The sequence below is a fragment of the Salminus brasiliensis genome, chromosome 21 (genome assembly GCF_030463535.1).
Source record: "Salminus brasiliensis chromosome 21, fSalBra1.hap2, whole genome shotgun sequence".
Classification (NCBI taxonomy): Eukaryota; Metazoa; Chordata; class Actinopteri; order Characiformes; family Bryconidae; genus Salminus; species Salminus brasiliensis.
In genome coordinates, this window is record NC_132898.1 from 12,308,214 (window position 1) to 12,325,354 (window position 17,141).

The 17,141-nt window shown below is 37.3% G+C and overlaps 2 protein-coding genes across 2 annotated transcripts; both read left to right on the forward strand.

The window, feature by feature from the left end:
* The first annotated feature begins 3,254 nt into the window (after positions 1-3,254).
* Positions 3,255-5,905, forward strand: dynlrb1 (dynein, light chain, roadblock-type 1). Its single transcript, XM_072665444.1, has 4 exons — positions 3,255-3,362; positions 4,282-4,357; positions 4,676-4,843; positions 5,424-5,905. Exons 1-4 carry the CDS (start codon positions 3,360-3,362, stop codon positions 5,465-5,467), a joined length of 291 nt encoding a protein of 96 aa, XP_072521545.1. The 5' UTR covers positions 3,255-3,359; the 3' UTR covers positions 5,468-5,905.
* Positions 5,906-7,249: 1,344 nt separating this feature from the next.
* Positions 7,250-15,375, forward strand: map1lc3a (microtubule-associated protein 1 light chain 3 alpha). The gene is made up of 4 exons (XM_072665443.1): positions 7,250-7,408; positions 10,284-10,339; positions 10,540-10,646; positions 13,127-15,375. The coding sequence occupies exons 1-4, from the start codon at positions 7,369-7,371 to the stop codon at positions 13,287-13,289; spliced, it is 366 nt and encodes a 121-aa protein (XP_072521544.1). The 5' UTR covers positions 7,250-7,368; the 3' UTR covers positions 13,290-15,375.
* Positions 15,376-17,141: the final 1,766 nt, after the last annotated feature.

Genomic DNA, 17,141 nt, shown 5'->3' on the forward strand with positions numbered 1-17,141 from the left:
TGTCTTCTTCCCTTTGGTTTCATTTTGGGTTGTTTTTGTTTTTCTTCACTCAGGGCATTTATGTTCAGTGGACTGATACAGTGTTTGTGAAAAAGAATGCTTCTCAATATCAATATTTTTTCCTCTGCGAGTACATCGAGAGAGTCATGAAAACGAGTAGACAGGAGCTTTAATGGATAAATGGTAAAGCTTTTTTAAAACAAAAAAAAAATAAATAGGTGATGTTTTTCAGCAGTGCTAACTACAATTGCCTCCGGAGCATGTATAATGTTTCCAGTCTAATCATATTAAATAAAGATGTAACATTAATGAATCTCAATGAAATTTTAATAAAAACTGGTAAATGCTGGTACAATCTGCTGGTAGTAAAAACATACAGCCATTTTCAAATGTACTCTTCTGTGTCTTATCATCTAAGCATGCAGGTTTAAGGCACAATGCTTCAGACCTTCAAACTTCAGAGCAAATAAGTGTACCTGCGTAGTGTATTTCACCCATTACCAAACACATGCATGATGTGGTTCCACTGCCTATTTCCATTAACGATTCATAGGCTAGTGCAGACCACAGCCTGAGATGGAGGGCGGAATATTTTTGGCTTGGAGTCCGGATGGAGGGGGGCTTTCCTGTGGTCCGAGTGTAAAGCCGGACCCACACCCCTCCATTCGTTTGAGGAGTGATTGAAGAAAAGAAGGACAATGAGGCTGAAGCAAGGATCTAATCCCCTGAGGCTGTGCAACACACACACTACCTATTGTGCTGCTATGATGGCCTGTGTCAACATGTTCATTGTGTGTATCAATACAACCAAAATAGACCAGCCACACTGAACTGCTTCAATCTACTGCTTACATCTTCCAGCAACAAATCACTAACACATGCTATTAGATGTACCTTACAGATAGTGGAGATCTTGCGATGCTGAAATCTGACAATGTGCCTTGTGGAGAACATGCACTCTGTTAACTACATTGATACTGATTTACTTTCCTTCCATGTAGAAAACCCTTTTTTACAGATTTTTTTCCCTATAGAACTGAATGGGGTGTACAACCTTTGTATTACTGTGACAGTAATATTCAGTCCTATAGGGGAAAAAAACAGCTACACCCATATCGGAGCAGATAGCTGGGACAAACAGAGAGGAAGTGGTAAATTTATCAAATGTACATTTTTTCATATTAGTTACTAGATTTACATCATCTTGGGTTAGATTTATTTTACATTCCTAAAGTATATAACTTTTTTTTTGTTAAATTGGCACACTAAAATAGTGTGTAAAATATTCATAAGGCAGTTATTGCTTTGCTTTATACTTAAGTGTAAACAATAAATGTTGGCTAAAGAGGATTTTTTTTTATATTGTACAGTACTGAGCTAAGAGTATAGTATGGCTAGGAGTACTGAGTATAGTGCTGAGAAATGAGCCAAGGAAGCACTTTAATTCTAGCTTTTGACCAGTTTGGCATGAGTAAAGCGTTTTTTCCCACTTTTTGGTATAATATTTCATCTTCACAAGATCATAACATAGAGGATAAAAAATATCTATCTTAGAGAAGAACCACAGTTATCATTCTGCTATTTAGAACTGTTACCTTTAGCTATTTTAAGGATGTAGCTCGGATCCCTTGTGGATTCTTCAGAGGGGGAAAAACAAACCCCTGTGTGCGTAACAGAAGCAGTGTATAGGAAATACCCAGGAAGATGTTCAACATGTTTGCTTTTGTTTGTTTGATTAATATTTTGAAGTTGGTAGGACATAGAACTGCTTCGACTTTCTTTGGTAAAACATGTTGAACATGTTGAGATGTTTTTCACGGTCCTTGTGATGCTCCACTGACTTGAAATAAGTGAAATAGCCTCTCTATTATTCCCACTCTGGGCTTGGCACATTGACAACTGCATGGTGTAACTTTGGCTTGCCAAATACACGTGTAAAGCTTGCCCTTTAGGGGTGAGTCAAAGCACTAATTGAAATACCCCAGCAATAAATGCCAATTGTTACATAATGCTGTATTTTTAATTATAGAACATATAAAATAATAGTGTTAAAGTCATTGCCATGTGCCACTGACCTGAAATAAGAAGAAACCACCACTGATGTTGCTATTTATTATTTCTGGATATATTTGTGTAAAATCATGCAATATTACTGTAGCACATCAGTCCACATGTTTTATTCACTTTTAGTGATGGTTCTGTATCTCTTAGCTTGTCCAGAAATGCATGTGTAAAGCATGTCCTTAAGGGGTGGCTCAAAGTGCAATTACATCCCAACTGTAGGGCCCAGGAGCACAAAATACCAGTTCCCATGTGATGCCCTCAGCTTTTCATGCATTTCCTCTTGTTGCTTTCATACAGCATTCATCTGATGTATTTAACAGTTTTCAAATACTAAGTACAGTTGTCTTCAATTGGTCCAGAGATGTAGTTGAGGAAGCCTTGGTAGCCAGAATGAAAAACATTGCTTTTCTGTTGAATTGCTTTACCTTCATGTGAATTAATCAATATTCTCACTGTTTAAAACAATATGAGCAAAACAAACCACCCTACATCCATTAACTACAAAACCAATCATATGGGCTAAATGTTCAATTATGTCCAATATAGCTTACAGGTAGTAAGGTTGATATTGAGAATAACAGAGACTGGACAGTGCTGACTGTAAATAAAATGCAAATGTGAGCCTGCAATAAAAGCCCACAAAAATTCCACACATTTTAGGCATTTTAGAAATTTCTGCTTTTTTTAAAATCCCATTATCTTGGAAAAAGAGGACACACGACCACCCTGATTATTATTATTATTTTCAGCATCATTATTATTATTAACCATTCATTCTCCTTCTTATCCCTGGTCAGACTTGAAGTGAGCAGAAATAACTCCAGACAGGGCACCAGTCCTTCACAGGGTACCACACACACACTCTTGTGACAGCAGCAAGGTTCGAACCCACAATCCCAGGCCCTTGAAGCTGTGTGGCACACACACTACCTGCATATAACATACAATTATTAATAGTTAATACTAATACTAATAATACTATTATTATTACTATTGGTAGTGGTAATAGTAGTTGCATATAACTATTTTAGTAGTTGCGAATCCACAGTAAAAAGTCTGAGAACCACTGTTTTAGACTGGACACATTTATTTGGACACTGAATCAAATTCCTGAACTGAACTGAACTGTCCACTGAACTACTACTCCAGAACAGCAGGTGGCGCTGCGCGGCGCCGCTTCTCTCCTTCTACCCCCGTTCCTCATCAAGCAGAGATGCTATGCTAGCTGGTGTGATTGTCAAGATCTGAGACGAACAAAGCTAACTAACTAAGTAAACGCTTCTAAATCCTACGCCATGGCAAGTATCGTTTTTTTACACACTGAACATATGAATATGTTCTATAGGGACACTGAAAGAAGACATTTGTATGGACGTTATATTTAGAAGCTGTTATTGTTGGGCGTTGTCATACAGAGGGTTTGTTTTGCTAGGGCGGCTGTCTAGCTCTCTAACTGCTTAGTTTCTGTGGTAGCGGTGGTTTTAAAACCACTGTAGACACATTATTTAAAGGTTTTATAGTGCATTTTGAGCTATGAAGGGTTGTCGTTTTTGTGTGCTATGGAAGTAAGCTGAACTAATCATTTAGCTGCAGTTGTTAGAAGCTTACGGGTTTAATTTAATGCTAACGTTGAAAATGATCGCTCAGTAATGCAGCTGGCTATTTTCCTGTAAGTCAGGTTGTGATAGATTTGTCAACGTCTTGCATAAACGATTTCTCTAAACCCTTTACTGTATCGTATTTGTATTGTAACCTCCGTATTCCTACGTTTTATTCTCAAATCAAAATCAAGTCAAATGAAAGTGTATTTGCACACATGCCCAGTCATACACGGTTTAACTAGCTAACAGTGAAATGCTTTGACGATTGTACAGTAGCATAGATGACAGGGTGGAGAAAAATATAGAACTAGATCGAAAGATAAACACATATATAACTACACACCTACAGAGATAAGCATTAAAATATGCGCATAATAATAATAATAATAATAATTAATAGAAAATGGGCATTTCAGAATGTGACTATTCAAAGTATGAGATGAGGATGGGGTGTATGGTTGTGAGGTATGGTTGAGCTGCATCTGTATATACTGTAAGATAGGTTCTACAGCTATATATGTATGTATCTATATAGTAGTATTGTTCGTACTATGCCGCAGTCATGATTTGAGAAGCAAACTCGCTGATGGAGAGCTTTTGTATGTGTGCTTTGTAGGCCGAGGTTGAGGAGACGCTGAAGAGGATCCAGGGTCAGAAAGGAGTGCAGGGAATCATCATTGTCAATGCAGAGGGTAATACAGCATACACCTGCTGTCTATTAAGGTCCCTGTCAGTGGTGATAATGTTATGGCTGATCAGTGTATATGAATTATTTTTTACTACCAATGTGTAGGACTTCTTATTTGTCTTATACCATTTGTGTTGTTCTTAATTTCTGTAACTATATATCATGTGATGAAACTGAGCGAAACTGAAACAAAGCCACTACTGTTTTCATGTCTGTGTTATTAGCTTCTCAGCAAAATTGGCAGTGCTCTGGAGTAGCAGAGTTACAAATAAGTCATCTGTGTGTTTCACTCTCTTGTTCTTTTGCTCCCTTTCTCCTTAAGGCATCCCCATTAAAACCACTCTTGATAACTCAAGTACTGTGCAGTATGCAGGCCTCCTCCACCAGCTGATGATGAAAGCTCGGAGTACAGTGAGGGATCTTGATCCCCAAAATGACCTCACCTTCCTCAGGGTCCGCTCAAAAAAGAACGAGATAATGATCGCCCCAGGTAAATAGAGACTAGTTAATAGTACATTAGTAAATAGTTATCTGAACATTTGTATTTATATATTAATGCTGTGTTGTACTGGGACCCTCTTTTGTTTTCCCTTACTTTTTTAACAGAATAGCTGATATGAAAAGAAATGTGGTTCAGTTAGATTGTTTTAAATTGACTGGACACCTCAGACCTCTTATAAAAAAAAGACAGTGCAGACCTAGCCTAGCTATAACAGCTGAACCAAAATGGGAGATCCAGAAGGTAGTACAGATGTATTGAGATGAGAGTTAACTGAGACATCAGAGCCCTCTGTTGTACTCTGTGTTGGATAATTTAAATCATTTTTTAAAAATGTGTTTTCTATTTGATATGGTTCTAGTGTAGTCTAGTATTTTGGGTAAAGGTTTAACAGCGTTCACATTGATGTGCAATAATGGAGAAAATCAGAAACGGGCAAACATTTCTAGGAAACACTTTTAATTAATAAAAATTGCTGTCAAATTAATTTGATGTTGCAGCTAATGTATGTACTTTGACAAGGACAAAAGATTACACATTTCTAATATTTTCCATTCTTTTCTCTCCACAGATAAGGATTATTTCCTGATTGTCATTCAGAACCCCACAGAGTAAAATTGCCATTATTGTCAATTAAGCTTTTTTTATTTAAAGGCCAACTTTTTTTTTTTATTTCTCTGTAGAACAATGAAGTTTGTTTACGTAGTTATTAAACAGGTTTATAACTACTGTCCCACAATGAGACACTAACGGTCAACATGATCTTCATCAATAATTTGTAATGGAGGAAGGCACATGATGCTGTTCTATTTGTCCTTATCATTCCAGTGTTTTCTCATTAAGTGTTTAACATAATTTATTACTCCTTTATTTAGTTCTGATGCCAATATTCAGACAGTAGATCACTGAGAAGCATAAACAGCAACCCTTTTGCTTAGCTTTGTCTGTCATGAATAAAAATAAAATGCCAATGTCTGTTATTTTTCCAGGCCATTTGTTTTACATAAAGTAGAAAGATGCTATGTGACTTGTAATAAATGTGCAAAAACATGAGTCATTCTATATTTAATGTCAGGCCTAACTTAATAACTGTGTCTAATCTGTTTTTCCTTTGTTGAAAAATAAGAATTGCAGCTGTAATGTTCTGTAGTAAACAGAAATGTTCCAAGCCTGAAATGTGAATCTCAAAATTACATAAGGGGGCTGCGATATCAATATTTCTGCATCATGCTACAAATAAGCTAAGAATGCATTACATACAATAGTTCTGGGATGATTTGTTATATATTTGATATATTTAATATCTTCTGACATGTTAAATTCACACATTTTAATGTTGAGATGGGTCGTTGATATTCAGCTGACAGATGTACACATTTGGAACATTGTTGTATACCATAGGGCATGAAAACTACTATTGGGAGTTTTTAAAGACAAACCTTACAAAGAAAGAGTCTCAAACCCTTGTGCTCATCAGCTTGAGAGGAGGTCTTTTCATTAAAGTCTGTTTTCTCTAATCATAACCTTTCACTCACTGCGGACAAACCTTTACTTTTACAAGTTGTTTTAATTTCATCAGGCTTGTTCAGATGTTTCTTGGAAAACCTCTGCTGAGTGTTGTAGTGAAGACGTGGAAAAGACACTGACTCTTGTATTTGTGCAGGTTTTGCTGCACAGTATAATAGTGCTGCTTAATACTCTTAATACTGGAAGCTGTTGCAATCCAGCAGGGGGTTTGGATTGCCTTGCTAGCTAACTTCAAGTAGTTGTCTCTGAACGTTTGCTTGGTCTTCTCAACGTGACCTTCACTGGTCCTGTTAACTGCTATTTTTTTAATTACATTATGAACTAAGGAAACGTCTTTCGAAGATTGCTTCGCTTACAGCCTTCTCCTGCTTTGTGGGCATCAATTACTATAGCTAGCTAGCTAGTTTTCATAGTGCTGTGTCGGCTGCTTGTCTCAGGTCCTAACAGAGTAGTTAAAACTCTCAGTAAAAGCTGACCTCCTGGGCTTTTAAAATTTAAGAAAACAGTTATTGAATAATAGCTATCCATCGGTGGCTAAAACAGTCCACCTAATTCCGTTTGCGTAATTTTAGAAACCAAATAACTCCCCGTTTAGATACCGGAGCAGTGGCTTGTGAAACATGGGTCAGTTACCTGGACAGGGATTAAGTCTAGTACTGGACTACATTTTCCTTTCCATAGAAAATCTCAGTTAGTCGATAATTAGGCTTATGTATCTCATTTATGTTATTCTAACGGGTTGTGGTATATTTTTGTTAATTGTTAGTTGTAATTAAAGTCATTATTTAGATGTATTTTAATGTTGACCCTGCTTTTATTTTGCCACGTCCTGAACATAAACAGCAGCGGTTTCCCTTTAAAACTCCGTGACGTCCTGCGCATGTTTTTATCGCCGCTGGCTCAGAGTCGCTGACGAGGATCAGTACAGTAGTGAAAACAAGCAGGAATACAACTGCAAAATCTGATTTAGTTCACCTCAAGCTACAGTTATGCCATCCGATAGACCTTTCAAACAACGACGGACCTTCGGTAAGTTCATAGATAAGCGAGTAGAGCAGCTTTATGTGCTTTAACGTTGACCGGGCAGTGTTTGTTTACCAGGCTGTTATTTGCAGATCCTACTGTTTATACTTAGCTAGCACTATCCCTAATATTCTCTTATACTCTGAAGAGAATCGTAGCCTCACACTAACCTCAAAGTGAGGCTTGTAATAATGGTGTAACTACTGAATAATATGCTTATCTACCGTCGTAAGTTTTTAATGTGTTCACGGTTTACGTAATAAAATGTTTTTTGTCTAAAATGGAGTCCCTATAGTTTAGCCCTTGTCCCCTTAGCTGCGGTTCCTTCAGAAAGCTGCTCGAGTTGGAGCACAAAGGTTTGGTTTATCCACTAATCTAAAAGTTGAAAACATGTTTGTTCAGAAGGTCAGTTTATTCTCCACAATAGCTAGCGCTGCATTATCACCAGTAATAATAATAAAAAACAAATATCCAACCCTAGCTACCCCATATCATTGACCAAAACTCCTCGACGCCCGTTTAGCTGTAGTACATTTCTCCTCTGCAGTTTTGGACTCCACAAACAACATAGACAGCATAGAATAAGGTCGATAGATAGCTATCGATACTCTAGCAGTACATAAGTATGGAAATACGATTAGAAATACTAAAGGAATTTAGTAACGTACACAGCATCACTATAAGTGTACGTCTTATAAAACCAACTGTCCACTAAAACAAAGTTATTGAAGTTAGCCAGCCTAGCTAGCTCCGCCAAGTTAACCTGAAGGTAATAGGGCCGTTAGCTTAGCTCTTAAAAAACTGCCTATTTTTGCCATTTTAGCTAACCGACATCACTGACAGCTACATTAAGTGAACAGACTGGCTATGGGAATGTATAATTCATGTGAACTTGTTTATCCTTATTATCTACAGTTAGTATTTTAGGCCATCAGTCCGTTGAGGCCCTTGTTTTCTTAGGTTGAACGCCTATAGCTTAGCTTAGCATTGCTTACATAGCAGCACAATTAAAAAAAGGTCTGGTGTAATGCGCCATTAAAATTGAGTTACTGCTGTATTAGTGTGTGTTAGGAGAGCTCTCGACGTGATTAACAGCTTAAATCTCTTGGATGTGGCGTTAGACAGAATCAGAAAGTCATCGTAAATGGCTGCTTTCTTAAGGTTAGACCACAGCTCAATTTCATGATCTATGTAGTCCACGATGTGCAGTGTAGCCAAGCCCTTCTATTTCCCCACCTGTCTCGGGGACTCTTTAATAAGAGAAGATTAGAGCTATAGGGTATAGCTACCTTCACCAAGGTTGTTTGGTTTTATAGCCAAGTTAGCTGAGGAGCTCAGCACGTAGGTTAATGTATCACACAGGTAACGGTAATATCTGCGTAAAATCTATATTTTATGCAATTATATTTACTGATTTCTGTCAGTCATGAGTCCACACTGCTGCCTAATGAGAAGCTGTTTGACTGACTGTGCTGATCAGCTTCCTCAGGTGCTGTTGATTATTCTGACATCCTTGGGCACTGTTAATTAACCCATTGGCTGGGTGGTTTCTGTGACTGTGCCAGTAACCCAAAATGTACCCCAAACATTACCCAGCACTTTTAAAACAACCCACCTAGTGTTGGTAGTTGAGCTTGTTAAGAACGAGTAAAAAAAGTTTATGAGGGTGCAAACAGTTTGAGTATGGTTTGTTGCACCTGTTGAAAAATGAAGCTGTAACTTTATCTCTACCATATTCAACAAGGGGTGAACGGGTGTATGGAGGGAGGATTGTAAACCCCCCATTGCATAATCCTTGTAGCTCGCAATCTGCAGTTTGTGCCTTGTGCCGAATGTGATGATATCAGGGTCATTTTAATTCTAGGCATAGGGCTGTCCAACTGTGACTGTGGTGCAGGACAGCTACAAGATGAATGACCTTAAATGGGCACTAGCTGGTGACACATTCATGTCATGCATTGCAGGAAGATGCATATATTTAACACAAATTACTGAGTTTAGACCCATATTCATCCAGACCTGTAACATATCTAATAACAAGCATCAAATTCACCTTTTCTTTTGCTTCTGTTTTGTTCTGTTTGTTTGTTGTCATTTGTAGTTTTAATTTGGAAATGTTCAGTTATCAAAAAACAGCATTGATCTATAAAATAATCATTAGTGATTAAACAAAGTTATACAACATCATACACAACGTCTCGTATTAGTCCTTTTTAGGACTTTAGGAATACAACCCAGGTTTTAGGTTTTAGGAATACAACCCAATGATGGTATTTCAAAATGTATACAATAAAATCTGTTATGATTACAATCTTAATAATTACATAGGTATAACAAACAGTATAACGAAATAGAAGTGATTATTATGTTTATTTAAATAATAGTTGGGGATTCTCTATGGGATGAGGGAAACTGTGGGCTAACCCAACGTTTTTCATGCATTAATCTGCCGATACATAGGCATGCATTAAATGTCAAACTGGGACTGCTCTAATCTGGAACAAATGAACAAAGAAATCTGACCTCTGTTTCTATGTGGTGAAAAAAAGGTAAACAAATATTTAAGTGCAAGAGCACAGCGTCACCTAAACGTTCAGTTCTTCTGGAACACAGTAAACAAATCATTTAGAGATGTGCTGGTATTTGCTTGTGGTGTTCTGTACATTCCTGCATAAATACAAGAACTTTAATAAAATGTATATTCACATAATGTTCAGTGTGTTAGTGATTTTTATGTGTGTTTTCAGTATATTTAACTGTAATTACTGCAGTAATTTTTAGAAGAGTGCAGTTTGTTGCAGCTTAGTTGATTGGTGCCTAGTGCCAGTGAATTTCTGTATAAATCAGTTAGGTGATGAGCATTTTTCTAATTTGTTTCCAGCTGATCGCTGTAAGGAGGTGCAGCAGATACGGGAACAGCATCCTAATAAAATTCCGGTAAGAACTGCTTTGGATAAAAAGAAATAATACCAAATAATAACAATGAAAAGCCTTGATTTCATAAGATATTGCTTACACTGGATCAAGGTAATAATGTTTAAATAAAGCTGGCACAAAATGGAATGTGTGCAGTAAAACAGTATAATGTGATTGTGTCATTTCATGCAACTGCATGTTCGTGTTTTGTTTTGAAATAGGTCATCATTGAGAGATATAAGGGAGAAAAGCAGCTTCCTGTTTTGGACAAAACCAAGTTTCTCGTACCTGATCACGTCAACATGAGCGAACTGGTGAAGATTATCAGGTGAAAGTTTGGTCAAACCTACAAACAAACAAAAAAAGAAATGAGCAAAAAAAGGACAGGAGTTTTTCCTTAATATTTTTGTCTAGGAACATTGTGGATTTTTTAGTTCATTTTGATTTACTGTTAAATTGTACTTATTACATTGTTTATAATGTAATTACATGCATTTATGTTTATTTCTATTCTGTGTTGATTGACTTCAGTCTTCTGACTTATATTTTGATTACATATTTACTTTGCTTAACATTTTTTTAAACATTACAGAAACATGAGCTTCAAAAAAAGCTGTCATTTCCATTTTCTTGTCCATTAAGACAGTAAAATCCATGAAATGTAGTAAACAAGTGAAATTTGATTTAATGTAATTTGTAAGTGACTAAAGATGTACAAAAGTTTCAGTGTGTATAGCCAGTCTAAAGCTTATGGGCAATCCAGTTCAATATAAGAGGAGGTCAGAGACTTTTCTGTTCGGGGTCAGGGCCAGCCTTTGCTTTGGGTTTAAATTATCCAGCACTACTGAGAAATCCTGTTTTGTGCTATACTGCTGAGAACAAGGGTGTCATTTCACAGCCTTCATTTTTCAACCTGGATTTTATTATACACTAAAATGTGTGTTAAACCTTTTTTTAAAATTAAATTAAAATTACATTTTAAGTGTCCTAGCAAATTGTAACCATGGTTTCAAATTAGGGTATGGGGTTGTCAGAAATGTCTTTAGCAATCCAAGCCCTTAAAAAAACAGACTAAAGAGTTGACCAGTAAACCAGTAAGAGGTAGGAGCTTAAAAGGCAAATGAAAGCACAACAGTTCATGTAAAGTGAAGTGTTTGTGTGTCTTACTAAGGTTGGTTTGTTTACTTGACTGCTCTGGAGGGGTGGGTGGGGGAGGGGTGGGTTGGGAAGGAGGGCATGTGCCAGAGATTTTGAGCTGCTGCTGACCCTGCCGTCCTCAGGGGACATGCTGCTCACGCTTTTAAACTTTCCATCTCTAAAATTAGCTGTGTTATCACTGGAAGCTAGTCGCTTCACTTCATGTAGCTTTTTTTGATGGCTCTCAAAAACAACATTGGTGGAAAAAAGATCTAAAAAACTTTTTTTTCTGAGAAATGGATTAGAATGCTTTGGCTGAGCTCTCAGAATATTTCAACATTCACTGGATCAAATGACCTAACAGCAAGTGACATTTGTCCGACATTTGTGAGCGGCTGGTCAGGCTGTTTCCCAATCACAGCTCAACAGTGCACAGCATAAAGTTTATTATTAAGCCAAATAACCCATTATATACTTATTACGGGTTATTAGTTACACAAGAGGTGCAAGGCTATGAGTGTTGTGTTAATGAACAGTTATAGCTTTGACTCTCCTCAGAACATTGTCTATTAATGAGATCTAGCTGACCCCTCCTAGCCATTCAGCTGTTCACAGTTCATAATGTGTGATATAAGATTTGTTTTTTATTTGACAAACTTGTGGCAACATGGCACTTTATCTTTCCAAGCCTTGCAGAGGAGTTGTGCAACCCATTAGAACCTTGTTAGTTTAGTCCCATCTTAAAACATTATGTAGCAATGTTCCTTAAAATAACAGCTTCAGAATCATGTTGATGGTACACTGACTAGTCAGAGAATGTTGGAGAGAGTGCAGAACACGGCAGAGAGTGGTGGTCTGTAATTCAATGCTTTGAAGATGTGGAAGTTGAAGAATCTGTCTAAACACGAATAGGCTAGCTAGCTACAATACATAATGTTGATAAAACATTGAGAGCCAATATAGACTACCATAAGACAAATAGCATCAAATAAGACATGCTCAAAACTACAGTGTAGGCCTTGTGGATTACATACAAGATACATCATACAACTTATATCTTCAGTTTTTCCTTCAATTTTAATTGAATCTTTAACTTTACCATATTTTCTGCTCAGTTTGGAAGGCCAATTGCCAAATCCCTGTACCAGTGAACTCCCCCATCACTAGCAATGCCCACAACACTAGTAGAGTGAGGACTAGCAGGTCTTCGATACATGTGAATCCAGCCACCTCCTCTTTTCTCTGAAGTCATTGCACTCAGAGGAAAGCGTAGGTCCCCAACACCGATACAACAGACTTAACAGATGCCTGTGCTGACTAACATCAAAATAGGACTAACGTAGGGAGGAAGTACCATCAAGCCTCCCCTGAGAGAGCAGAAAAGAGGTGCTGCCTGGCTGCAGATGCATCGGGAGGAGACGTGCCGGTTGCAAGCATTGCATGTAATGGGGGAAGAACATGTATAGGTTGTGAATTTGGCGAAAAGAAAAAGAAGCTTTATGAAAGAAATGTGTTGCGCAAATAAATTACATTTGGTGTGTAACAAAACAAACTAAATGAATAAAAAAAAAAGATGTACAAAAAACTAGAATATGGGCATTTTATACTCAAAACCAAAGATGAACAGTGTAGATTCAATTCTGCTTATGTTTTGTCTCCTTTTTCCTCCAGGCGTCGTCTGCAGCTGAACCCAACCCAGGCCTTCTTCCTGCTGGTTAATCAGCACAGCATGGTCAGCGTGTCCACCCCTATCTCTGAGATTTATGAGCAGGAGAGGGATGAAGATGGCTTTCTCTACATGGTCTACGCATCGCAGGAGACTTTTGGCTGCTAAGCTTATAGCTACCCACGCATGAGAGAGCAAGCCCAGAAGAAACCGGGAGTAAACAGGCTCCAGGTCACAGAAGCCACATCTCTTTGTGTTTCTCTCTTTAAAACCTAGCTTCTCTCCTGCCGTCTTTAAACTAACACTACCATTGTTGTGTCTCATTTCGACACGAGTGTGCGTACAACAGCACTACTGTACCTGCTAGTTTGACCCCCTCGACCGTTTTATCGACCCCCACTCGTTTATTCCAATTAGTAAAGTAAGCCTGGGTGTATGTAAGGAGCTGTTTTGACTCTGACCTCAGGCCTTGTGCGTTCTTTTGGTTTGATGTCCTGTAATTTTATTGCTTTTATTAGGACCGGTGTGTAAAATAATTAGCAACACATTTCCTGTCATTTGTAAATAGGTGAGCGTCTTTTTTTTTTTTCTTCTTTTATTTTTAAAGGTTGGTCTGTAGCCTAGGCATTGTTGCATTTTCCTGGTTGCTTGTAGTAATCTGCCAAAACCGATCGTCTCTGACGCTGGAGTGAGATTTTATATTCTTTCTTCAAAGTAAAACGTGAGCGAAACTGTAGGTTCTCTAAGATTTGCAAGTATTAGCTGCTTCAGTAGTGTCCATGCATCACCAGGGTGAGAAACCTAAATAAAGGATGCACACCCTGTTTTGACAGTTTAAAATACCCGTGGTACATGTAGTTGTCTTACATGTAGATCATTTAGCCATTTTCATCCTGTATCCAGTTACAGTGTTGGCAAGTCAGTGAGCCTCCGCACAGTGTAGCGTTAAAGCATATGTTTGGCAACAAAACCAAATGCACATCCTCTCCTTAACTTAAATGTAGTCGATCAGGAACTATGAGGCTAGTGTAGCTAACAAATATGTCATTAAAAATAATGTTAAAGTTTGAAATTATTTATTTATGTACTAGGATGATTTTACACAATACCTGCATACAATTTAAGATTTTAGCTCCACTTCTGATACATTCTATTTTTCATTTTCAGATTCTCAGTTCCCTGCTAATGATCTGAAACCGCTGAATGTGCACAGGACTAACATATTAGCGATAAATGCTTTATCTTCTACATTTATCTGCAACCATATTATTATTTTTTTAAAACATCGATTCCAAAGTGTTTGAAGGGTATTGTGCCATACAATGTGTGTAACCACTTAAGCAAGTCTATTTGATGCAGCCGAAGACAAGTGTCTGACTGTGAGGTTTCATTACTTGTTAGCTAGATAAGCCTAGATTTAGCTCCTGCTCAATGCTAAAGAAGCAAATGTCAGATTCAAAACATGACTGACTGCATTTGCGGTTAAGGGGGTAAACGTGTACATTTGGTTTCTTTCTACCAAACTATTTCTTTGATGGTTAGTGAGGATGTAAAGGTTTGTTTGTAGATGTGTCTAACTCTGCTTCAGACTTGTATCCTCATTGGGCTAAATATTGGTTTGCATACTTTTTTTAGTCCATATTACTGCCACCAGGTTTGCAGGATTGGGTGCATTTACATATATAGCTGTAGCAGTCGAACCTAAAATATGCGAGAATGAATGTGGCCTGTGTATGTGTGTGTACGCTTGACTCCAGTGAACCAGCAGTGTACTGTAAATGGGCCGGAGGAACACTACAACACTAAATAGATGGCAGGTGAGGTTTCTTTTGGCATACTGTAACTCTTAAATAAATAGACCTGAATATGCTTCTTTTGCACAAATGAAACAAAACAGCTAAGAGGATAAACTCTGTTACAATTTAGAACTCTAATAATTGTAGCACATAATTGTGTTCTATTTTCTATCTGGCTTCTTTCCTTTCTATCACTATGCGACGCGTTTGCCTTCTGTCCAAAACTTCAATGAAGGGTTTATGATGCACTACATACCTTGCATGTTTTTTCCTCAACTTTTTTATATATTGATTTATGCTATAGATTGAATTATTTCAACTTTATTTAACGCTGAAAAAGTCTTTTTAGATGTTTTCAAACCAAAAAAAGAAAAAAAAAGTAAGAACGAAAAACTGAAATAAATATGTATGTATGTGTATGTTTGAAACACAAGTGTGTATAAACCATTATATGATTAGCTCAAGGTGTGCTGTGTTTTTTTTGTTTGTTTGTTTGTTTGTTTTTGTAGAGGTGAACTGTGAGTGTTAGACTTAGGACTTTAGTGTGGCCTGAAAATGTGAATCGACCAAAGAATGTGGGGTTAGCAATAATGCTAGTGTCTTATCGCCAAAACCTGGTAAGCTACTGGTATTTTTCAGTTATTTTATAATATAGTACTTCCTTCTGATTAGCATAAATAGTTAGAAGCATGTTTCATTTTCTGCCTGTTAGCTCCATTCACTTTCATTCGTTGTGGACTCGGCTATGGCACCTTCTAGCAGTTCTAGCAGTCATGTTTTTGGTGTAATATGAAGAATAGGAAGTGGCCAAGCTCTTGGCTCTGGTACTGGTATAGCCTTTCAGCCCTCCAGTGGACACACAAACTAAAGCATTAATGTAATTGGAAGTCCAGCTCTTGAAATTCTCACTATTTGACTGAGGGAGAAGAATCCTGGACAATTTTCTGTTGGTCAGTTCAAAAATATAACAGTAACTCAGCCAAACGTACTGCTAAAGTTAATAAAATTTAAGTTTAAATTAAAGTGTAATTATTCTTTGGCCACAGTATCATTGGCATGGTGGACCCTAGTGTGTTCCCATTTCCTGCTTTTTGACAAAATTGTGTTATGATAAAATGTGCTGCTTTGTGACACTGTGTTTAGGTCTGTTTTAGTCGCCACGCTTGCTTCTTTGATATCAATATTTGGGATGCATTAGCACCCCCTGCCAGGCTTGCATGGCCATGCAGTATATTTAGGGTTTTTGCGTTCTGGTGTGGATGAAGAGATTTTAAGAAACTCAGGGGGAGACTGAGCTAAAAATGTTGTTATAAATAATTGTATATGTGTGGAGAAGCCCTAAGAACTGCAGATTTTGTTCCCAGAAATCATTAGGTTTTCTCATAAGGCTTTAAAGGCCATGAGGCCCACTGTTTTTTCTTTATTTAGAGGCAATGCAGTATCCTTACAGCTAACACCTTGTGTTTCTTGCAGCCAAAAAGTCTTTCTGGGGGAGAAAAAAAATATTTATAATATTATAATATATTATCCCCTTGGCTATATATAAAATAATAAAACATAATTATTATAATAAACACATATAAACATATAAAACACATTTAAGACACATATAAAAGTCAATAGGAAGTAAATTAAGATATGAGTTAAACAGTGATCAAATTTCAAAGTTTTATTTCTTTTTGAAATAAGAGTATCAATAGCTTCGGCCACATCAGAGGGGTTTTAGATTGACCCCAAAGGTTACATTTATATAGCTTTTCACCTTTTTACCAGTGCCCCCTCTGAAAGTACTGACATGCACTATAGATCCAAAAGTATCTGGACACCTTTTGTGTAATAAGTGAGTTCAGATGTTTTAAGGTGCACATATTATTGACAAAGGCATGTAATTGCATTCACACACAGTTTGTATCTCCATAGAAAAGCAATTCCAATGTACTGGGACCTTCTGGTGGTGCCCCCTACAAGGCCTAAGGTCATCATTTACCACAGGAACCTACTTATACCCTTGATTTCTAAAGAAACATTAGATAAGCAGGTGTGTGAAATCCTTTGCACATATAGTGTATCAGCATTACCCACAACGAGACTTGGAAAGCTGTCAGCTTAACAAAAACAAGTGCTACAAGTATTTTCAAAGCTAAATTACAAAAATGCAGTATACAAAATGATAACAAACCTGGCTATTTTGGTTTAACTGTCATATGTCCTTAGGAGGGGACGT